We start from the raw sequence: 25,336 nt of genomic DNA, 5'->3' as shown, positions 1-25,336 counted from the left end.
ATCTCTAGTGAATAAATTCTTTGAATTACTAATACAGATTTGTTATACAATATTCTCATAAAGCATCTATATGCTCTGTAAATATGAGGAAGATGGTATAAAAATTTTGAAACATTTGTAAGAAAAAACTCCGCCTAAATCCTAATATCAGTCTTGCTTGATCATCAAGCGCCCATCATATTGCACTATTTCATACTGATGGCTAAAACACAAATGTGTTGAAGTCTTGAGGACCTGGCACTGCATTGGAAGTCACATCAGCGCCAGGAGCCTCAGCTCGGTCCAAGAGTCCTGCAAGGCTGAGAAACAAAAGGGCGATGATGAAAGGTCTCGCTGACCCTTGAATCCACATGTACGACATGGAAGAGCCTGCATCTTGTGCCAGCTGAGAGGGGTGGTATCCCCCCACCTCTTACATTTCCACCCAGCAATTTCCAGAGTGCACTGCTCTTCCTGTGTGAGAGTCTGTGTTCATCCTGGTGCTGGTGTTTTGGTATTGAAGCAGAATTCTGGAGAAACCAGGACATATCTAACCACCACCACCTCCATCAACACTCCATGTATGTTTTTCCCAATGCAGTCCATATGGGCTCACAACACATTGCAAATGTATTGAATCATTTTTTGGAGCCTATTGTTGTAGGTCACACGAAAGAAACAATTAAAGTTTGTGCCTGACAGTCATGAGGGGAATGAAAAATGAAAATATAGGCTTAACAGATAATCAAGTAATAAAGTGATAATCATAAAACTGACAGTAATCACTGGAATAATAATAACCATGGTTGTAACAGCAATTAGTGTGATTGAGCCAGTTCTCCAGTAGTGGAGTTGTATTCTCAGTATAGAGTCTCATATTCGGCTCCTTAGAAGTAGTCCCAGGTACGCAAATAATAAACACACAAACAGGAAAAAAATATAATAACCTACAGCACAGAAACAAAATGTGTGCCCTATTAGTGCAGAGTGTTGGACTCCAAGCATGAAACTGGTCCCTTGTACTCCCTTGCCTTGTCCTATTTTGGAAGGTAACTTGGCTGGAAAAGGAGCAGCCAAGAGTCCCGGTTGTTCCTCCCAAGAAGCAGGGAGGACACACCGTTTTATATTATTTAATTTTCTCCAATGTTGAGTTGAAGGATAAAAGAAGCACAGACATGTCGACCACATCTTCTGAAACCCAGGCTTCGGGGTTCAGGAAACTCCCAGTGAAGCATTAATGGAACCACAGCCAGTCCTGGATCATGGAAACCACTGATCACTCCACTAACCCTCTGACCTTCAGAGCACTCAGACAAGAGATGCTTTAAGTCCACACAGAGAAGCTACATTAAACATCCCATCACTACCACTCTACCACCTCTCCTCCATCACTCCTTCTCTCTCTTCTTCCTGCTCTGGCTGAGGGTTTGAAGACATAGATTCTGGGACCTACTTTCTTACTTCCCTCCTTCTTTCTTGGTTTCCCATACTTTATCCATACAGGATCCCATTCCCAAAACCAAAAAGGTGACTGAGGTGAAATCGGGTGGCTTCACAAGCCCCCCTCCTCCTCCTCAGACCTCCGTCTGCAGGTCGATGATATCCTGCCCCACCAGAGGGATGGTGGTGCTGGACTTCTCCCATTCCACAGAGTGCAGCTCCAGAGGTGAGGCAGCTAGGGGCTCCAGGTCTTTGCGTACCCATGCAGGGGGTGACTGCGGTAATCCCCGGACTCCTTCCCATGGCCTCTCCAGAGGACCCTGCTGTTTGTCCTGTTGAGGTACAAAGATATGCCACATTAGCACTGGTGTCACACATAAGCCCTGAGCAATTCGTGATCTAATCAAAAATGAAATGGGCTTCATTACATCTGTGGTGATTCTATAATAATGAAAGTCACATTGTGATTTGGTGGAAATTATTCGTTCTTGAGGCAAGTGTAATATCTGATGGTGTGTCTTGTCTATAGGCAGTAAATTTGAGATTGTGAGGTTGTATATAAACACTCACGCTGTGGTTCGTTTTGTCACTTCCTCCAGATGACACACTCCATCTCACAGACTGTAAGAAGGAAGGAAGAAAATGCATCCTTATTCAAATGACCTCAAGGTATTGACAACCATATTTTAATACACAAGTCACTGGTTGCTTTTAAGGTCATTTTTACACCACCAAGAGGCTCTGCTCAAAATATCTTTAACATTAGAATTGCCTCTTCTATATATTTCTTTTTAATATTCATCCATTATGTTTGGTATTTACTGGAAATGTATTTCTCTATGATGATGGATAATGGGCATATTATTATGATGGGTTACCTTGCTGTCAGAAGCGGGTGACTCTCTGTCTTTCTCAGCATGATGCAACTTCCTGTTTAGGTCCTGGAACATGTTCTGGTGGCGCTTCTTTGTGTGCATGATTTTCTACAGGAGACAAAGAAAAAACAATTTACTCAAAAAAATTATTGCAATTACACATTTAATATAATATCCTGCCATTTGTAATATTTTTGAACAAACACAATTCAAACAATATTTACCTCAAAGTCCAACTCAGCATAACGAGATTTCTGTCTCTGCAAAGAAAAGAAGACAAAGAAGGTTAGTTTCGTGAATAAATGTTTCAAATAAATGCAGAATTTTTATTTATTTATTCATTTTTTGCAATAGGAGACATAATTCCAGCCTTACCTCCAAGGAGCTCATGGACAGCGTGGAGATCGTCTCACTCTTGGACATCATGGAGTTCATGGACTCAAAGGTGTTCTCCAGGCTGCTGTGGGTGATGTGAGACTCACTCGACATGTTGTGGATGTTCTGGATTGGTGAGTCCCTCTCTGAATAAGACACGCTGACCTGGTCAGCGGGGATCGACTTCATCCCAAAGGCGGCCTGTGGCTCGGCAAAGGGCCCGCTGAGGTGCATGAGTCTGGCCTGTGGCAGCTGCTCCACACTGATATTGTATTTCGTTGGGTCATCTTTGGGCTTGGACCTCAGGGTGGAGGTAGTGTTGGGCATGAGTACATAACCGCTGCCGTCGGAGAGGCTGCCCTCAGCCTGAACCCGAGCGAGATCAGCGTCCAGCTGCTTGAAGAGCTCTCCCTCGCACACATACACAGGTTTTCCGCAGGATGGGTCGATACCGCCCGCCAGACGGCTTTTCTCTCTCTTCAAGGTGAGCGTGTGGCTGGAATATTCAGGAACCGCCTGCATGTGGCTCTTATTGGGGTTGGATGGCAGGGTGTGGAAGTTGGATCCCATGGGAAGAGGCAGCTGAGGAGGAGGCATCTTCTCCTCAGAGGAGCTCTTCATTCCTTTTAAGAAAAATGGTACAAACGAGTTAGAAAATAATACAGCAATAGCCATAGCAAGCCTGAAAAATTGGTCCAATAAAAAAGGTTTTATTTTTATGCATGATCAGATGTTTTAAGTGCAAGTCTCACAAAAAAATAAATGCAAATGGAAAAATGGTTAAGGGCAAGAGCAAAAAAGTTGGTGTAAAAGGGGCTTACCTATTCTGCTTGAATCTCCATCCTTTTCGTTATCAGACTGCTGATAAAAGAATAAAAATGTTCTATCAGTGCTTAATGTATGCACATATTCATTTTAAGATAAAATGCAAGAGGCACTCAAGACATTAAAAAGGCAATAAGCCAAGAAATTTACCATATGCTGGGTGTGGCCATTGTGATGAGAACTGCCAGAGTCTCCATTTCCGTCATCCTTGCGGTCGACTACTCTGCACTTTACAGCTTCTTGAACCTAATGGAAGAAGGTAAAATATAGGAAATTGCATTCAAACCACAGCTCATGTAACCTCTTAAATAAAATCGTCTAAACCAACTTTCATTTTTATTTGAACTCCGGTTACTTTATCTTATCTCATTGTTTGGTTTTTCCTTACCTCTCTACGCAAGATGCAGTGGACCATGACGATGATGAAACCCTCCAGAGAGTCGAAGACAGCAAAGAGGATCTGGAAGAGGGCAGAGCGGCGATCGGTGATGGCCAGCACAGCAGACATCCAGGTGAGGGCCAGGAGAGGCAGAACCACGCAGGAGCTCCACAGTGATGCCCTGTAGGGTGAGAAAATAGATAAGACTTCGGCAAAACAGCACAAGAATGAACTTAGGAGCTTTATTCTCGCTTGTTGTTTGATTGTGAGGCTTGATATCAAAGCACATCATCAATATACCTGTAATGGCACTGATGAGGGCGATAAGCGCAATACTCTGGTGTACAGAGAAGATCAATAAAACCTACCCGGCTCTCTCCTTCAGCTTCACGTCGGTGATGCCGTCCTTGGATACCAGCTTGTTGAAGACCAGAATACCAATGACCATATTCACCTATTTGAAAGAGAGAAAAAATGGATGAGACAAAGTAATAATGGATAATGCATTTATAAACAGACTATGCATTGAGGTGGATGGGGACACAAGTCAGAGTACGCACCAAAACAACAGCTGCGGCAGGGCCAACAAAGGAGTAGAGGAGTCCACCCTCAAGAGACAGCCAGCAGCTAGAAAAGAGAAGGAGGAAGAATATTAATGCCTGAGCCAAGGGACTAGGTTTTTAAAATATATGCAGAGAAAAGCGAAAGACAAAAAGTGGCAGGCTGAGACTTACTAGTTGACAGTGCCGTAACCCTTAGCTTTTGTGAAACCCACAGACACAGCCACCACCAATGCAGGAAGGCCTGCAAAATAGAAAATATGCACAAGGGGGAGGAAAGAGTTAGATTCTGACAGGACCAAAAAGCTGTTGAGAAATGTGATGCAAGAGAGATAAAAGAAAAAGAGAGAGATGCACATAATGACTGGTGCTCTTACCCCAGCCCAAGCATAAGAAGCGCTTGCGGATGATGCGGTTGCGCAGACGACCAGTGACAGCCATGTAGGACTGCCAAGCTTCTGTCAGCACCCAGCAGAAAGAGGAGAGGAAAAAGAAGTGCAGGAAAGCAGCTACGAGAGTGCACACGACCTGTGGGAGCCCAGGAGGAGGGAGAGATAGGGAGGAAAAATTAGAAATCTGTGTCAGGGGCGCTGCTGCTATTTCTTAAAGTCCCCAAAGCAGTGAATTTCAGAAAGCTTTAAAAGAGGATTTAAGTTGGGCCAGAAGAGTGCCTTACCTTGTTGCGAGCCTGAGTTTGTCCGATGAGAATGAGGGCATTGGAGCATATAATAGACAGGCAGAAGTTGATGAGGATAACGGAGCGCTCGGAGCGGATGTACCTGGAGTTTTGAAAAAGGGAGAGATAAAGCATGAGCAGAAGGTAGAGAAAGTGCATGCAGCATTTAGAGTTAGAGGCTGACATGGCTGATCTTTGCTCGTAGGGGTTACTTACTTCCACACGGAGACGTAGATGATGATGAGGAGCAGCAGGGTGAGAGAGGAGACCCCACAGCCAACTATGAGAGTCACGGATGGGAGCAGTGCCTTGTCCATGATCTACAGAGAAGAGACAAGACCAAACATGCCTCTTAGAGCTGTACTCTGATTATAAACACACATACACATTAATGCACCAACACTGAGATCCACACACACATGCATGCACTATCTGGAATAGCAGACAGCTCCCTGTAGGCAAACAGTTGAGTGGCACAATCAGGCCACGGCTGAGGCAAGGTGACCTCAAGGTGAACATGTCAGAAAGATGGAGCGGCAAACTAAACAAATGGTCAGGGTCACTGCGTCTCTCCATTGAGCTTTTGAGTCAGCAAATGAGGCGAAGAGGATACTGCACATATATCTCTCTCCGCTAAGCAGGAAGGGGGGTTGCTCAATTCCCAGGGGCAGTTCAGAGGGGGGGCTGTATTCAGTCATTAGTTTAAGCTGCTACAGCAACCTTCTAATCATTGACACACATCCTGAGCTAATCTTTTTCTCTCCCCTTTAGTATTTTCTCACTACGTTGGTGTTTTTTGTGCCAACCAGCAGCTCCTGGCCCGTCCCTGCAGGAGTGAACAGGTGGACCATTATCACCTGTGCATTAATCTGCCACCACCTGCCCTTCTGATCCCTGACAGCAGCTTAGCGCCTGCCGCTGCCAGCGGTGGTGACTGTCCCATGTTTCAAACGGCCCTCGCACCAAACCTCTGCTGGAAGGAACAGAGAGGGGGATTGTCTTTTGCCTGTCTTCCCTGCTGCAGATTCACCTGGAGGGCCAACGGGTTGCCGCTGCACGAACAAATCTCAGCTCCTTGAGATATCACAAGGCCCCGGCTGCCTGGCCAACACACCTATAAACCTCCAACAGCTAATTGTCTGGTTTCACTGTGTCCGTAATCTTTGTCTGTCTCACACCTACTCGAGTGGCTTTAATGAGGTTTTGAGTTAATCTAACACCTCTGATCAAGTTGGCATCACACAAAGCGTGTGAGCTGGATGAAAATCTTTGAGGCTTTGAATGAAGAAACCCTCATTGACAAATGGTGCGATTACATTTCTGATAATGGCGTGTAACGTGTTGAGAGAGAAAAAGGCGAGAAAGGGCTAAGTGGCGCCATAAGGTGAGTGAGAAAATGTCCTGAAATATAATAAATCTGCAGGTATCAAATTAGTGCAGATAGAAGGGGAAGAAAGGGGAGCTGCTTTGGCCTTCATTTGATTTATGATGGCCATAAATTCGTATATTGCAAGCGTACATGAGGTGTTCCTTCTAATACGTTTGCGATTGTATATAGTGTATCAGAATTTAAATGGTACAATACTGAGCCTTGAAGAATTGTTCCTCTCCATCGTAATGTGCTCCACATAGCGTTCTCTGATATCAAAGCACAGCTGGTGAAGTCCAGCCTGTGGCAGCCAACGACTAAATTAGTGTGGCAAATTTGTTTCAAAATCTATCCAACTACATCAGAAGCGCCCCAAAACAGATGGCAGATAGCAGAACAGTGAGCTGCCTTTCGCTTTAGCCTTTACTGAATCAGGGGGGAAGAGCAAAAAATCACAAGGGCGATACAGTATGTTCTGTTCCCTCTATGCCCAGTCTCTCTATCTGGGTTGACGCTTGCACCATGGGCCTCTGAGTGAAATCCAGACAGCCAGTTTGACCTAAATATGAAGCATGTCTTTTGCCTGTCCTTGACTAAATTGCATGTTCTCATTTACAAGTGCAAAGAAAGACCCACATTTCGTAGCTGTTTTTTTTTAAGCTGATTGTGCGCACACTCAACGGTCAAGGGCATCTGCTGCACTAACTAGTTGGACCATCATATGCCCAACACAAATGCTGGTGCAGGAGTTGTAAAGCATATCGAATGAGAGCTAACACACTGCAGTATCTAGCTGTTTTTCATATCTCCTCACTCTCTCTCTCTCTCTCTCTCTCTCTCTCTCTCTCTCTCTCTCTCTGCCCCTCGCTTCTCACTGACGTTCCTCACACAGTTTGCAGGAAGATGTTATTGAAAATGTCCACGGCACACATCAAAGGATGGATGGAGAGGCAGGCGGGTGGGGTGGGGTGGGGGTGGGGGGGACCATCAATGCACGACCAGACGTCTGTCTCTCATTGGTTTGCCTCTCTGGCATTTTCAGACTAGCTGCTGTGGTCGAAGAGGAAGGAGGAGGAAGAGGAGGAGGACGAGGAGGAGGAGGAGGAGAAGGAGGGGGGTGGACGTAATCGAGAATTCAGAGATATTGGCAGACGGAATGATTGGCGCGGCTGCCTTTTTGCTGTCGCGGGAGGTTGGAAAGAGGGGGTATGTGCAGCCTATAACAAATATGGGAGGTGCTGTTAAGACTGGCAACAGCAAGACAAATCAAATTTAGGATGTAAACAACAGGTTGGGGGGGAACAAAAAGACGAGACTGAATGGATGTAGCAGCAGAAAAACACTGCAGTCCAAATTCATAAGCTGTTTTGCCATTGGTAGTCTAGTGAAGAGAGGGGGATATAAGCACAATGCACATTTATAATAAACATTTCCTCAAACTAATAGACATCTGTTGATTGGGTTTTTTTTGTGTGTGCAGCAGCAATCTTATGCACAGCAGAGATGGACAGACCATTTCCTCTGTCCTGGGGGGGGGGGGGGTTCAAATGAGGGAGGAGGGGGCTCTGTGTGTGTGTTTTTTTGCTTTCCCTCAGCATCTCAGTTATCAAAAATTACACAGGCCGATGTTGCGCTGCAGAAGCCGTTACCAAGGCAACTGGAGAGCGAGCAGCTTCAGAGGCAACCACAGTCTATGGAGGCAAAATAACACATGGTCTTTGCGCATAAAATACAGCGATGACAAAAAAAAAATCGGTACTAAAAGCATCCAGTGCGCATCATCAAGTTATCTTGCTCAAACTATGTAAAATCATGCAAACCCCCCCCCCCCCCCCAATTAATGCAAACCCAGATTATGCAACACTCAAAAGTCATTTGTTGCGATTTGATTAAAATTTTGGGATCAATGTTTCTTAATTTTCTTGAATGAAACTAAGCTGTTTCCCCAATGCTGCAATCATCTTTATTTTTGCCAATTACATGTAGCTGAATGCAAGCAAATAAGCGTTAAATTAACAAGCTCGTGCAAAAAAACACAAACCCCAAAACAAATCGAGGTGCCAATATGCAATCCATAATGTTCCCGTTTTTAATACTAAATGCAATTTCCTGCATAATATATTTCTCCGATCAGTATCACCTGCACGGAGACAAAGAGGTGCTGGAAGGCAGCGCTACAGCAAATCGCTCGAAAACAACAAGTAGGCTGGCTATGGTATACGCTCACACTGCACCGCATTCACCCACACTGCACGAAAACATTTAAGATGCATAGTTAAGGTGGAAAAAAACCCAAAACATGAGCATATATTGAGAGCAGACAGAAGACTTACCGAGTCGGAGTTGACGTGCGCGAAAATGGCGAAGGTGGAGAGGCTGTCACACACGCATTTGGTTCTGAATGAATGAACGGGGACCGCTCTGCAGCTCCGAGCAGACCAAGACCCAAGTAGAGAGGAACTGCACAGAGAAGGAGAGGGAAAGGGAAAGCGACGGGTTAGGAGAGGAGAGACTGACTGCTTTAAAATCTGACAAATCTCATATGTGAATGCCTCTTAATGAAATTTCTATTATATGATATTTATGATCGGAGAAGATTATACCAATAAAGGGCTCATCATGTTTGAATTTTCAAGAAGTCATATAGAATTACATATTTTTCACATTTTACATAACATTTAGATATTTAATCAATAGTTTTGTGGTCCAGTGTCAGAAAAATAAACATTATTGTACATAACTTGAAGTGCTCAGTTGCATCTTGCCTTGATTATGGCTTTTCCATTTGTGATTAATCTGTGCCATGATTAATGATGATAGGCCATAAATCTCAATATTAGCATAATCTTTATTATTTCTTGCTATGGGCAATCTTTCTTCAGTAGACAAGAGATTATTGGCAACACTTGGCCAGTGCACTGAGGGACAAAGGACAAAGTGTTCCCTCTTTTGAAGGAGAAGGAGGGGAATGTGAAGACAATGTGAATTATGATTATTTCTCCATAGTGAGGAAATCTACAGTCCAACTGATTTTAATCTGTCTTCATGCACTTTAAATCTAACTAAAGCGATACATGTGTATAATCCCTGTCCAGCCTGATTTATCCAGAAAATGGATAAATGAAAAAAACAAGTAGTGGGATTTTCTTTCCAATGCAAATCAGCCTCTGCAAGTCATTGAATCTACAGTGTTTTGCCCAGATCTTGTTCAGGGACATTGGCCAAACAAATCAGGATCTGCCATTGTGTGTAAGCAGCAGCAGCAGATGCCAGAGAGCAGAGGACAGGTTAAGGCACAGAGCACAGCACCCTCAGGCTCTAATTGACTGGTGAATTCAGAGGGGGCAACACAGCCAGCAGGTCCAGCCTGGTACAGAGTGTCATGGGCAGACGGCCACGGGGCAAAATTATCATGGCAGTTAACTTGGAATTGGCATCTAAATAGGCTTGGCTGCACAGATTAATGTGTGTGGTTGTCATATCATGCAGATGGGTTAAATGCTGTGTGGTGAACTGTGATGCGAAATAGGCAGAAAAAAGCATGTGCTGCCCTTCATCTCTTATTTTCATGTCACAAGGAGCTCATTTTCTCTGTATGCACCTAGTTATGATTCACTGGTGGAGGAGCTAATGGAGCACTTCCTGAGATCCGCCTGCGCTCTAAAACCAAACATATGCAGCTATGCACATAAGTACTGACCCCAAACTCTGCCATCAGCCAGAGCTTCCTCCTCTGCCATTTCCACTGTCTCCATCCTGCCATTAATCACATCCGCTATCAAAAATGAATCTAATTTGACTTAAGGCACATCGCCCTCCCTCTGAAAGTATACGAGTTAATTACATTTTCTCCTTCAATTCATTTCTGTTTTTGCTTTGTCTTTGGTTTATGTGAATAGGTGTGTGTGGGAGGGGGTGTTCTGGGTGAAGGCAGAGTTTAACGCATTTTCATTTCTTATCTGTCCTCCACAAGTGTACAAATCTATCTAAATGCAAATGGTATTCTTCAGGGGGGCAGAGTGGGCCTGAGGCCGATTCATCCAGGGACTGACCGGGAGCTCCTTTCATAAGTCATTCAAATGCATCTTAAGCATCTTTAAAAACTCCCCCACGATGTAGCCATTAACCTTAGCAATGACATATGAACATGACTAAGAGACGAAGGAGGAGAGCTGCCATTGTCTTTAAATTGACACTCTGCTGTCTGACCTATAGGGACGCTCCATTGAATTTACTCACTGATGTATGTAATGAGGTTAGAAGTGTTGCCTGTGTATCCACCCCCCGGATGTGGTTCATTTAAAACAGTGCAGGATCGAAGTGAGGTGTCGCTCAGCTAGAACTCCTATCATCACTGAGGCTGTCATTTCTTAAGTCTGTGTGTCATGCAGTAAGTAGGCTATGTCTGACAGCTGAGTGAGGCCTAGTGCTCCTGGCTGGGAGAGATGGGTCAACATGTTGTGGCGTTGTTCTGTCCTAGTTGTCGGGAATGATTGACATGAAAAACGGATTAAACATTATTGCTCTCTTTCTCTGATGAGTGTAGGTCTAGGGGGGTGACTGTTCATATGCAGTGACAGATGTATGACTGAAAGGACCTCGGTGATGAGTGAAAAGATAAACAACAAGAACAAGTGCCAGATCAGCTGACACGGCCACCCAGGACAGAGAATATGCACATTTAAGAAAAAAAAACAACTGTAGTTGACACTTACGTTTCGCTCTCGTCCCATGAGAGGCATGTCTCATTTATGGTGCCCTGCAAAAGAAGAGGAAGATGGAGAAGACAATGTGAGGAATGTCTGCAGAAAAGGGAAACATGTAGGCTGGGACACCGTACTATTAATGTGTGAGATGCAACAGCTTGCAGCCAGCCACCTGCCCACGTGTCTCGCCACCCTCCCCCATAAGGCATGCACAAAACTAAAAACAGTGCGTGATTTCTCATCATTGCCAACTGACCGCTTGGTTATGCTGTGATCTTTGTGGGTTTCAACTAACACAAGTATAAGTAAAAGTCACAGTGTGACTGCAAATGTCAACAAAATGTCAGGCTCTGTGCACTGCAAGGGCAAACACCCGGAGGTGGGCTGATATTTTTCGCAAATCTCCATTAGATTGGGTAACCATTAGGGACTTACGTTGTGGAGGTGGGGGAACTCGATCTCAACGGGGGTTGACAGTAGATTTGGGGTGGGATTGACGATCACTGTCACCACTTTTGAGTTGAGTAAGGTGGTGTTGCTGCAGAGAGAGAGTAAATTACAGTCAGTGTGGTGCAAATGATCATACCAGAGCTTGATTTGAGGGATCTTTAAGGCTGAAAAACTGAGCCAATAAATACTAGAGAAAACAACATTATAGAGGTAGCGAGTCTTTCAACGTGGGGCGCCATCTTGTGACCAAAAACAATATTTCATGAAAGGCCAATTGTGTATAAAGCAGATAAATTGTATTACCTCTGGAAGGACAGAATAGAGGCAAGGTTTCTGTAGAGGACGATGCCGGTCACAAAAGCATCATTGGCATCTGGAAAGAAAAAAACTCAAATTCACAAAACTGCACATCGGTCAATCTCCTAAATAAAAAAGTTTGTTTCATTAAGAGTGTTAAGGTCTTACCAGTTTGCTCAATGGACAAAGCATCACGGGACACTGAGATCTTCTCCTCCGAGGTCCTAACCCAGTCCAGCATGCCCCTCCAGCCTTTAATGGGGAAGGTGAAGTTGGAGCTTGTGGTCGTTGGGCGCTTATGGATGCTCAGCACTGAGGGGCAGAAATTGAGGGACAGAGGCTTAGTGAACAGCACTTAGAGGCCATCTGCTTCCACAAACATTTGTCTGTGAGTGTGACCTTTATTAAGTCAGTCACACAGTGACTCAAAGTGTCAAGTTTACAATTATTCTTACAGTATTTGAGAGATTGATTAATTTATGTAAAGCCCATATTGGAATTATGCCAAATGTACTTATGATCAGATTCACAGCATCTTGGAGTAATATGGTGTTGGTTGATGGATTTGACACTGTCAAAGTGATAACTGATGGACTCAGATTCACAGGTGAGATGAAGATTAATTCACTTTCTGGATGGAGAAATGACATCTCATCCTGACTAGACATGAGCAGAGAGCAGCTGGTGGGGGATATTAGGGCTCACCTAAATTCTCTGTGACTTCATAAATGTCCTGAAAGCCGCTCATTTGCATGCCGATCATGTTCACAAAGTCCTCAACAAGGCGGAGAAACTTCTTAATGTTGGCACCCATCTGGATAAAAAAGGAAGAAGAGAGGTGGAGGAAGAGTCAGAGAGAGGGAAAAGGGAAAATGTCAAGTTGGGTCTCTAGTTTAATTATGTGCAATTTCAACAATTGGTTTAATTGAACACTTGAGGTAAGGCTACTGATCACATGCCCATATCTAGATTTCCTATTCCTATGTCAGTCGAGTTTATACTAATTTCTTTCAGATCGCTCAGCACTGAAGAAAAAAAAAGAAGAAAAAAAAGAAAAAAGCACACTGCTTGCTGCTATGCAACCTCAGAGCTTCCTTAAGGCCATAAATGGGCAGGCTGTTGATTCATACTCAGGTTTTTTTGTCCTCTCCCTCTCACACACTGGAAGGGAGGGCTGCCTGACTTGCGTGTCTCTGACGCAGAACTGCAGCGATGTGGGCGCAAGGTGTGTGCTCCTATGTGATGTGCTCACTGTGTCCCTTTACAACTGCCATTGGTATGTAGGATGGCACAGAGACTCACAGATTGTAGAGTGGGCGTAGTGATTCTCCCTGATTCAATCTCACTCTTTTCTCTTTTGCTGTCACCTTGAAGTGTTCACTTTTCATGTTGCAGTGGCATTGGCAATTCACCATTCAGTTTTCAATCTGTGTATGAATGTTTGTATATTCTGCAGGGGAAGTTTTTTGTTTGTCCAACTTTTCTACAAGTGTATTATCTTTCTTAGGGAACTCAATAACTTGTAATTCACTTTAGCAAATATGCCAACTAGTGGTCAAATATGACTAAGTTACTGTAAGTTTAAACTAATTTATGTGCACTATAGATAAGTGTTGAAGTGTGATGTCTAAAAAACATCTGAGATAGTAATAGATGATTGTTTGAGGCATGTTTTTTTAATATAATTGTCTAATCTTAGATCATTTTAGCTCTAGGTGCCATACCCTTCTTACACAAGTAAAAGGACATTTAGGAGTGTTAATCAGTGTGAGCAGACCAGTCACTGACACTCTTTCCCCCCTTCATTTTCACATTTTTCACAATAACTCCTTGAATTTGTCCCTTACACACTCATCCTATCACAAGAACGTTAGCATAACAGACTTATTACCTCCCCTGCTCATATTCACTTTAGACCACTCATACAGACACCCTCTTATCACGTACCAGCTGTGCCTCTTCCCATTTGTCACGATGTTCCTCCTTCAGTAAGTTGCTGATGGTCTGGACGTAGTTCTGCAGATCATTAAAATGGAGGCAGAGGTGTAAGAACATACCAAATACACCTTAATAAAAAACTATTTTTGGCCAGTAAAGCATTAGAGAAAGTGCTACATAATGTTATTTAAAAAATATGTACAAATGTAACACCTTGTCAAGAATAAACAAATCCTTTTTTGTAATTGTACCTCTACATCAGCGTTGCTCAGTCTCAGTCTGGTTCCCTTGTACACTTCAGTGGTGTTCTTCAGGATTTCCATGACAGCCAAGAGGTCGCCGCTGTACTTGGCCCCTTCATCGGAGGAGAATCTCAGGCGCGAAATCACCTCAGCGACCCCGTCCATGCTCTGCCCCATCTGTGCTTTGGAGATGTAGTCCCTTGACTACAAGAGGGGATTCAAGAGGTTAATCCAAATCTTTGACATTCTGTGCTTTGACTAGACTTCTGGGAAATTAGCCATATGAGAGCACAACAGATGAGGCATTCACCATTTTAATTAGGGCACTTTTTCAGGGGGCTTACCAGCATCTGAATGTTCTCATAGTTCTTGGAGACACACTTGTGGTGAGTGGGGTTCTCCCAGAAGGCAAGACCTACAGCATCTAGGGTGCATCGACGAAGAATCATACCTGTTGATGAGAGAAAGTGCACACTTGTAGTTACCATGGTGGGGGGATGATAAACAAATAAATATGCCCAATCAAAACAGATAAAGCACATCCAGCATGTGTGCATCTTCACTGTCGCTGTACCTGAGGCATCAGCAGGGCAGGTGATGGCAGCCAGGTCTCCAGCGGGGGTTTTCTTCCACACAACATCTCCAGTGTTCTGCTCTGGGCAGATCTCATGGGGCTCTAAAAGGTTACAAGAATCATGTGTTATATGATGAGTGAGCTATTATTGGATTGTATTATAGTGAGGTGACCCTTATACAAGGCTACGTATTGGCATCACTAACCAGGACATCTCCTCTCACTGCAACGCCTCTGCTCTCCCTTTTCACCAGGGCAAGGTGCTCCGTCAAAGAAAGGTCCTTCACAGACTCTCTGCCTCTGCTGGATGCCTCCACCGCAAGTCTTGCTGCAGCTGCCCCATGAGCTCCATGAATGCCAGCGTCCATCAACTAAAGACAGAGAATAATACACAGCATGAGCTCTGGACTGGGATATGTTTAATTAATTTATATTTTCCAGAGGTTCCTAGAATTGCAATGAATGCTGAATCTGGAAATGTTTTTTTCTTTTTACCGGGGCACTCTTTCAGGAAACAGTTTGATGTCTCTTTCCAGCTGCCGTGGCACTCAGAGCCTCCATAGGATGGGCCGTTGCATTCCCGTGTCCTCTGTACGGTACCATTGGAGCAAGAAGCAGAGCATGCACTCCAGGCAGACCACTCGTTCCAGGATCCATCCACTAGAGGGAAGCATAGGAGAAGATATATAGAGTTATAGTGAGCGCAAGGACAAAACAGGCCCTCAGGCCACAGGCATGATAGACACACTCACTGATGCTATTAACATTTCACATTACCTACTTGTCTGTCCTTCAAACAGGTCCACTGTCCTCAAAACTATGATCAAGTTAATATAACAATGTACTCTATTAACTTTGTTTAGTGCACTTGACTTATCTGAGAATCCATTTTTTGATTAAAAAAGGTAATCAAGCCTTCCAAAACTCTGTATTGGGCATATTTTATTGGCATATTTTATAAAGGGATGCACAGACATAAATAACACATAATACTGATTGAACACAGGAAAAACAATTTTCATATTCTAGATTTAATTTTAGGGTCTGGAGAAGATGAAACTACTTAGAAATAGAAAAACATCAATCACAATTGCAATTAAATGCCGCCTTGTAAAACGGTAAAATAAATTGAACAAAGTGGACAGTCTCAAAAATAAGGCTAGACTGGCCAAAATAAAAAAAATCTCTATCTTGCTAAATGGGCTATTAAGGATGACTCAATTTTCAAAACCCTTCAATTTCAAATGAAATGTGTAATCATCTCTCAATAATGACTTTGCCTAACAGCCCATCTTCTTCAGCTACTTACAGTTACTCAGCTGTGGTGCATAGAGCCACCTACTGATAATAACATGTAATTGCATTAAGGGAGTATAATGTTGGATAGATGAAGTACATCTCTCAAGTGATAATGACAACCACCCAACTAGGTGTACAGTAGGGAAAAAAGTTGCTGCACAAATTACAGCTGTGGGTTCAACATGAGTAAATCCTTTCAGTGCATGAGTAGGTGGAAGAATAGGAAAGAACTTTTTGATATTTCGAGTGACCATGGGAAGGTGAGTCACCAAGTCACTGACTAATACCCACAGAGGCTTTTATTCTGTTGATGCGTCAGATGTAATGTCAACCTGCCACTGCAGTTGCAGATTGTGATGGTGGTGATGCCAATAAGTGGTTTTATCAGCGCTCACATATGAATCACTCAGCTCCAGGGTCAAGTAACATAGCTGAAGTCATGAATTTTTTAGTGTGGTAGTAAATGAGACTGCTCCATAGAAGCAATAATAAGTTCTGTGACTTTTATTTAGGTAAAGTAATCTGATTATATGTGTCTCTTGTGTGACTGTGTATCTATCTTTTTATGGATCATATATACCCAAATGTCAGCTATAAAAAATGATTTGAAAATGTTTAAGATCTCTGACTCACCGGGGCAGACAGCGATGTTGCAGAACTTGGTTTGTTTTGTAGGGCCGCGGCAAGGCTCTCCTCCATTCTTGGGCAGCTTGCATGTGCGGGTACGGTCACGGTAACCACGACCACATGTGGATGAGCACAGGCTCCAGGGGGTCCACTCATCCCAAGCACCATCCACTACACATGCAAACACACACAAATGTTTTAATGAGGTAAGTTGTAGTTTATGTTGTTAAAAAAAATGCAACCATTATTGTAGATTCATTTAAAGTTTGTTCAGGCTACACAGTACAGGTACATTTTAAACTTTCCACTAGGTGGGGCAGTCCTCCATACAATGTCTTAGACACAGACCTAAATGTATAAAATGTGGAGATTTACTTGGTAATAAATTGCACCCTCTTTCCCATAATCCAAAACTCAAATGTGTAAAAGCTCAAAAATGCTTCCCTAACTTGTCTGCCTCTCTTTATCTACCTTTCCTTTGTGGCTGGTGCTGTATAAAGGGAAATCATTAAGGGATAATGGCTTTTACTTCTAAATGTGTACTTCCAAAAGACCAAGTGTTCCTAACAATTTCTAGATCATAGTTTCTTTTCTTTTCTCTTTCTGTCACACAACCAGGCACTCACCGGGGCAGACAGCTGTGTTGTTGCAGGGACGATTCTCACGCAGGGGTCCGACACACTGGGTGGTGAAGGAGGAAGTTGCACAGATGCGGGTGCGGCTCTGCCAGCCCTCCCCACAGCTGACTGAACATGAACTCCAGGTGGACCACTCATCTGTCTTAGCATCTTCTGTGGACAAAACACGAATTAGAGGATCAGCACACAAGTCCTTAGGCTCTGCAATATATATAAAGAAATAACTTCCACTGAGAACAACGTTCTAAACTATCTCACCTGTCTGGGTTGCAACAACTCCATGGTTAGAATCATCAACATTGTCTCTCTTCAAACCGATGATGGCCCGCAGACCCTGGCTCCTGTTGCGCTCTTTGCCTGTGGGAATTTGAAAATTGCAGGATTATTGCAACAGAGCCACCTGCAGCTGAGTACTCCCAACTAAATGGATAAATGACAAGTGGGCTTACCAATGCACTGCTGAGGGTTGCAAGCCCGCCCTTCTTCAACTGTTCCCTCACACACACCATCGTCAGGCTGACAGCTTCGGCTGCGCACCTGGACTCCGCCACCGCATTCCTGGCTGCATACTGACCAGCGTCCCCAACCAGCCCAGCCCTCTGCAGGAGGAGATAAGATGAGGAAAGACATTGAGCACAGTTGGAAACTGACACAGTTGCATTGGTAAAAATTGATATACCAACATTATAGTTAAATGTTTGAGTCACAGAAAGAGTGCACAAAGGCATGACTCAAGAAACATTGTTGCTCTAAACTTTCTGTGTAAGAACAGGAAGTGAATCAAATGTATTTTATGTGAAGAGAATGAGCAAGGACAATTCTTTGTGAGCAGAACCAAGCACTCAGACTGATAGATGTACCATTTGAAATGGTGATTGTTTGCTTTTAAACACTTGTTGTGAACCACAGCAGAGTGGTGTGTAAGACCGACAGGCACGTTGCCATGCCAACCACAAATGGTGTGCTTCGATTTCCGCTGCCAGCTTACTGTGAGGTCTTTGTGCTCTTTTGTGCCCTCCCCTCCCACCTCCTAACCTAATGCACAAACATTCCCTCTATCTCTTACCAAATGCCGACTCCTTGCCAAGCATTAAAGCTAACATGCCTGCCTCAGGCAAAATGGAGGGCTGGCGATGTGTGCGGTTGAGGCAGTCCCGCCACTTAAGCCTCAAGATGCATCGACAAATTTCTCCAACACCTTTGATTTACTTCTCATTACTTTGTGACAGCAGAGTGCACATCCTCCGCCTGTGCCCATGCTCTACAGCCATGGATCATTACCCTCAACAGCCCCTCAGACACAAACAGGGGCCACTGTGTGATAGCAGGGCTGGAGACAGCCCGCAGAGCTGTGGGATCCTGGAGAACAGGACCTCCTATCAACAATCTGGGCTGGTGGTTGTCATTACAAAACAACACAATAAACACAGGGAAGACATGTTTGATAACCCCCTTGAGATTTTAGTTTTTCTTTCTATTTGAACATTTGAGGTAAATTAAACCAAATGATGAAGCATGCTTTAAACTTACTGATAATCTCAGCATCACGTCCGTTGTCTCTGGGCACTGTAAGGCATTTCTCAACGTAGACACCACCCCTGTAGCAGCTCCCTGGCTTCCTCTTGGGGGCCTCCCAGCACTGGCAAGGGGTGTTCATAATACCACAGGGATAATCATGGGTGCTACTGGACAGGCACTTCTCCAGCCACTGGCACAGCATCTGGCAGGCAGGCATGCTTGGGTTCCTCTTCCCCACAACCAGAAACTCAGCCTTGAACTCACTGACACCGCTCTCTCCCTCCACAATCTCCAGGGCATTTCTTGGGGCCAACTTGCGGATCTGCAGGAACTGCTTGCTGGACTCCAGGTAGGTGACAGTGGTTGACGCGTCACACAGCCTGACCACCTCATCGAAGCTCTCCATACCCAGGTAGGTGCGAGAAGTCTCAATGAAGGAGTCGAACTGGAAGGTCCTGATCTGGCGGGGTATGCAGGAGTCGGTGGGCTTGGTGATCTTCATGTAGACAGTGTACCGGCGGGGATCAGGGTTCTGCAGGGTCCAGGAGCATGGTGTGTCAGGCAGGGTGGTTGTGGAGGAGAATACACCAAAGAAGCGACTCTGCTCCAAGGTGGCGCAGGTGGCAGAGGCCGGGCCAGAGGGAGTGCAGGAGGTCAAACCGAAGAATAGCAGGACAAGGGCCACACAAGGGCCAGTAAGAGCTGACCACGCCATTGTGTCGGCTTAGATAGAGGATGTTGTTGCTCTTGTTTCTGTGATTTCTGTTTAAAGCAGGTTTCTTTGACTTCTTTGTTGCAAGTTACTGCACTTGTCTCAGATCTTTTGACTTGATTTATGCAAACTCTCTGTAGACTTGTTGGATTTGTAGGTTTTAGTGCAACAGACAATCTGTCATGTCTGTATCAGAGAGGGAGCTGCAGAGAAATAGGGGGGGAAAAAAGAGCAAAAAACAAACATATCAGTCAGTATGCTCCATCATCTAAATAATCAGAACAAAACACCAGTACACCAGTATGCTGCAGGATAAGAGCTCTCTCTAAATGAAATGCATTTTTCCCCACTGTATTCATGAGATGCATTTTAATTGGAACCATTGTTGAACTGATATTTATGCATCAGGGATTTGTCTCTGATCAGTATCATAGTGTTTCAGGGCATATTCAGTGATCTAAAATGCCCAGTTCTTCGGGACATAATTGCTGTGGCACTGCAATTACAGTCCTTCACAGAAGGCTGGTATCTCCAAGCTCTTGCTCTTTCCTCCCACACACTGAACTGAACTGTGAATCATGTGCGTCAGTCTGACGTCCAAAGAAGCATTGCCACTGGAAACCACAAATGCTTATTAGTTCAGTTTTTTGTAAAATGTACTCCTCCTGTTGCACAGTAAACAAGAGAAGTGGTTTATCTGTGTCCCTGTGAAGTGTGATTACATACCCTGCCTTGGCATCTAAAAATTGCTTTGGGAATATTTCCTGCATTACATACCAGACCATAAATTGAGATGAAATATGCACAAAAGGTGACAGTTGACATCCCTCAAGAATTAATTCAAATGCATGCATATTATGACAGGTGCATGCATGTTAAAACTACTCTAATCATGCTGCTCTGCAAAGAAGCTATATGCATGCAAATGGAGCATTTTTAATTTTCCTTCACCTTAGCCTGTTTTCATGTAGCACATCTTGCAAACATGCTTTATATAGACTTGACTTTATCTTGTACAGACCTGTGCTACTGAATAACTATCCCTGCTTGGAGAAAGGAGGCAGAGTAAATAGCAAGGTCTCTGTACACTGGACTGGACCGACTGAGGAGAAGGGAAATGCTCCTTGGAGCTGAGACAAGTGGAGTTGTTGCCCAGCAACATCGTTCACAAGATTTCATTCTTCTTACTTGTCATGTTTCCATACTTATTCTTCCCTTTGCCAGTGATTGTAGTCAGTAAAACATACCATGGACATCAGCCTGCTAAACTAAGTTACAGTACATAAGGTATGATCAGGAATTGGATGATGTCAATATGAAGAAATCCTTAATGCTCAGTGATAAATGCCTGCATCTGCTGTATGTGACCGGGAGTTAAAATTAGGGGCAGTGCACAGCAGCATCAGCACCAAATCAATTGGTGCCTATAGCGACATTCACTTTGAGAAGCACCTGCACTTTTCAGGCAGAGAACTCATAATTACGTTCCCCACATCTCTTTTCACATCTCTCCCTCCCTCCCTGCCTCTCCTCTCTGTGAGCAACACAGCAAAGACCTCTGCTTTGTGTAGGTGGGTGTCTCTCTCCTGCCTCCCAACAACCGGAAGCTCCATGAATGGGCATCTGATGAGGCACATAGTGGAAAGAAAGAGGTCCAGCTGTCATAGGAGGAGAACTATGTTTCTGTGTGGCTCTTTTTCTACACAGTCTCTCAACACCCCCCCCAACCCTCCCCACCCCAACCTTTCTGTCCCTGTCTCTTGTTTGTCCATTCGCTGTCGTCAACAACATTACTGCTAAGCAGGCAGCCTAATTAGCAGGCAGTTTGTTGTTATGGAGACTGGGTTTATTTTTTGCAGATTGGTGTGAAAAACAGAAAAAGATTTACCATCATCAACATGTTCTCTATTTATGCTGCCGTTCACAGTTTTGAACTAGCCTGTGTCATCAAAAAGCTCATATGAGGTGCAAAAACAAGAGAAGACAAATCTAAGTTGTGATGTGCTAAGAAATGTGCAGACATCTGATAAGAAGCTCAGTGACATTTTCACTGGCTGCAGATGAATGATTGCAGATGCTTGAGTAATTTGCATTGACTACCTGGATCACACAGTTGTGAGAATGAAACGAAATAGCACAAAAAGTTACAATAAACTAAGTGAATAGGATTAAATATTCATCTAATTCTACATCTGGAAGTCTGGTGTAAGTTAGTCTAATGATTTTCCAGCCAGACTTCAATTAAACTCACATGTTGGTATCTTCTCTGTCTGAATATTAGTTTTTTCCCTAATACTGATCTTGCCTCGTGTACAAGTATGCATGTGCTGTAGACAGGGGAAGATGGACAGGTGATAACAATTTCCTGACCTTATTCTTTTCTTTGCAGGTAGTGCCCTTCTGCTGAGGCAAACTTAAGAAAAGCCATTTTTGTAGCCATTACAGCTATCCTGTAAAATTGCTCACGCCTTTTCTTTTGCTCTACCCGGTGCATTTACTTACACGTGCAAAAAACTAGACCACTTTGTAGCTTTGTTGCAAATCCATGTGACAGCAAAACTGAACACAATCACTGCAGACTAACTCCCTGCATCTTGAGACAAACCTTTTAAGAATACATGTGTTTGGTCAGATACAGATGAAGAAGTATTTCAGTGCAAGGAATTGCAATCATTTAGATTAAGGGTCCTATGTTTATGGTGATTTATGTGAAACAGCAATGTTTCCTTTCTTGAAGAAGAGTGAAACAAGCAGAACAAATACATCTTCAGTAGTTTCACAATATTTGCTGTTTGCTGTGCAAGTTTGTCAAATCCCTGATTAAAAGGAGACAAGTCTTCTTTCAAACACCCACAAGGAGTGAGTCAAATCCTTGTAGGTGTTTAAAACATCATTGCAAAAGCATTGTCATTTGACAGCCTGAAACTGTCACTGTATGAAACTTTATGGATTTGCATTGTGCAGGATGTAATATTATAACATAGACCACAATCACTACCCCAGTCTGTCATGCAGTCTAAGCGATACAAGCACGTCAGAAAGTTCTAGCGATCAACCTGTTGACGATGTCTAACTTTCTGCTGCTGTCAGGCGTTTGCATCGCCTCACCCAGCAGCATGACAAAGTAATGTAGCAGCTACAGTAAGGCTACACAAGCTTAATATGATACAAGAACTTTAGAGCATGAAATCTAAAATGATTTAAACGTTTGGAGAAGAATAGGGTTGCGGACAGAAGCTGAAGTAAATGCAAAAGGCAATGCAATAGATACACTTTGATGCTGAGAGACTTTAGAGAGAGTTTCAGCACCACGGACAATGCATCAGCGTCACAGACAGAGTTTCAGCACCACGGACAGCAACAGACGAGTTTAAACAGTCAAATCTGCTGAAAGAAGTTTAGAAGCTACAAGACAACATTCATATGCATCACCCTTCCTCACTCTGTGTAACTTTCAGGTGTCCGTCCATCGACACATACATAGAAAACACACATTTAAAAAGCCAAAGATAGAAATATAGCTTGTTGTTTATGCTCACCAATAAAACGTTTCTCTGAAGTCTTGTCAGTGGCTCTCTATCCGGTCGCCCAGGCGTGCTGGATCTGGCTCGGGTAGCAGCTGCTGAGTGTATCTCAAAGTCTGACTTGACTCGAAGTCTTCAGATCTGCGCCGTGGAAACACTCTGGCCAAAACTTTCGCAGTATTTGAAGACGCGGAAAGGATGCGCCAGGTCCACTCAAGACCCAAAAGGGTCTATCCCAAGTTTCAGTGCAGTCCACTCTCACAAGCAAAGAAAAAATAAAATGACTCTAACCAAACTCCAAAGAGTTTACTACCAACTTTGTTTAGTTGCTATATCCAGAAAAACTGGCGTATAGCAGAGTGACAAATTGGTTGAATCGGAGCTCCAGCAGACAGTCCGTAGAACCAAAGGCTGTGTTGTCGCTTGTCTTTTCTCTCTAAGCTCCACGATAAATGTTGGTACTTCTACTCCCGGCTTCGGAGTCTTCTTGCTTGTGGTGTTTGCACTGCAAGTGGGTCCAGTCTCAGTGTAGCTTGTGGCCTGCTCTTGGATGTATATATCCAACCCCGCCCCCCCTGCTTGTAGTTGGAGTCAGTGCGTGGATGGCGTACTGAAGTGAATGAGACAGCAACAAGACGGGGGGAGTGTGCGGGGGAGACGTGTTTGTGTGAGCGCGCGTGTGCGTGTGCAAGTGTGAGAGTGACTGTGTCAGCGCACGGAGGAGGGGAGGGACTATGAATCTGAAGGGAAAGGAGGGACTTGTGTAGAGAGACAGAGACAAACGATTATGAACACCAAACTACGCAGATATCAACGCAGAGCCAAAGGTACCGGAAAGAGGATCAGTGAAATCGGTGCACAAGGGAATGAAATAAACAGCGTAATTGAACTCATGTAAAATGTAGCGTTTGAGATGTCTAACGTGTGTACTGTGCACAGACAGACTCACTTCTGACAACTTGCAGATGCATTATTGATGAAATGTTATTATAACTAATTTTTCCATTAATAAGAAAGGTGTGTTTGTTTTATGCCATCTACATTTAAAGGCAACTACTCAAACCTACACATCAGTTCATTGAAAGCATAAAGAGGGATGATCTCCTTTATTGTTTTTTAAGATTAATTAATAAACTCATTAAGTGGTCATGTTTGGTGTTGTGTAAACTCGGTTGTGCAGAAAGCATGTCTGTCGGTCTGTTCCGGTGGCTGTCATGTAGTGAGAGTATCTCCACAGCCAATTAAAAGTAGCGGTGAGGTGCAGACAATGTGGTAATACAGGAGAGGAAACTGACAAACGCGTGCTCCCCTCGTCTATCTATCTGTCTGTCTTTCTGTCTGTCTGTCTGCCCCCTCTCCCTCCCTCTCTCTCTGTTCCTCCCTCTCAAAAACACACAGTCACATACACAAAGGCACACATGCACACAGGAATAGGCGTCCCCCCCTCTCATCCTCCTCCACCCCTCCCCTCCTCCGCCTTTCTCTCTCTCTCAAACACACCTCTCTCTCTCTCTCTCTCTCTCTCTCTCTCTCTCTCTCTCTCTCTCTCTCTCTCTCACACACACACACACACACACACACACACACACACACACACACACACACACACACACACACACACACACACACACACACACACACACACACACACACACACACACACACACACAACCCAGGGATGTGGGCGGATCTGGGTAGTTATTTAAGTGTGAAAGGGATAACCTAACGTAGGTGTCTGCTTGTTGGTGTAATGTTGGCTTAGTTCCTCCATGAGCTTTATGAGAGAGAGGGAGAGAGAGAGAGAGAGAGAGAGAGGGAGGGAGAAAAGTCACGAATAAATAAAAAAAACCTTGACCAAACAACGTGAGCCAGGAAGTATGAAACAGAAGAGCTGATTAGGAGTGATCATCAGTTATTTTCTTTCTTCAATGCTTTCCCCTCTGTCTCCCCCAAGAAAGCAGAGCCCTGTGGGAGTGAAGAGTCATGTCGCCTGCTCTCTCTTGTCATGTGTGGCATCAGTTAACAGAACAACATAAGAAAGTAATTTCCTCCTCAATTAATTAGTTTGCCTGCTACATTTAAAACAAACTCTTGATCACAGATGGAGAACCTATATTCATCCAGAGACTAACTTGACCTTGTGGTTAACGTGACCTGCTGGACGGAAATGTCTCTGTATGTAATCTGGAGAATAATGCTCTATTTTCAGCATGTCAGAAGTGTCATGATGTCGTTTCCGTGCCCCCAAACGTGTCCTGAACGCTACCTTGGATTATCCTCTTTGATTGAATGTCAGTTCATTAACTGCTTTTGTTTTTTAAGTTATGCACAAA

At 43.9% G+C, this 25,336-nt stretch overlaps 1 protein-coding gene across 1 annotated transcript; it reads right to left on the bottom strand.

Annotated features, from left to right (window-relative positions):
• Positions 1–1,553: 1,553 nt before the first annotated feature.
• On the bottom strand, positions 1,554–19,482 carry LOC133996135 (adhesion G protein-coupled receptor B1-like). Its single transcript, XM_062435699.1, has 31 exons — positions 18,780–19,482; positions 17,699–17,848; positions 17,508–17,606; positions 17,238–17,399; positions 16,618–16,782; positions 15,181–15,345; positions 14,892–15,056; positions 14,686–14,787; positions 14,456–14,562; positions 14,121–14,315; positions 13,879–13,947; positions 12,637–12,745; positions 12,100–12,243; positions 11,938–12,007; positions 11,620–11,722; positions 11,194–11,237; positions 8,812–8,938; positions 5,326–5,429; positions 5,110–5,212; positions 4,811–4,961; positions 4,608–4,677; positions 4,434–4,500; positions 4,242–4,327; positions 3,883–4,054; positions 3,645–3,740; positions 3,491–3,530; positions 2,670–3,292; positions 2,519–2,554; positions 2,298–2,402; positions 1,990–2,040; positions 1,554–1,751 (listed from the first exon to the last, which is right to left on the bottom strand). Exons 1-31 carry the CDS (start codon positions 19,480–19,482, stop codon positions 1,554–1,556), a joined length of 4,581 nt encoding a protein of 1,526 aa, XP_062291683.1.
• Between the last annotated feature and the right edge of the window lie 5,854 nt (positions 19,483–25,336).

Source organism: Scomber scombrus, chromosome 16 (genome assembly GCF_963691925.1).
Source record: "Scomber scombrus chromosome 16, fScoSco1.1, whole genome shotgun sequence".
NCBI lineage: Eukaryota > Metazoa > Chordata > Actinopteri > Scombriformes > Scombridae > Scomber > Scomber scombrus.
The sequence above is the reverse complement of the archived record's forward strand: the minus strand, read 5'-3'. Positions and strand labels throughout refer to the sequence as shown.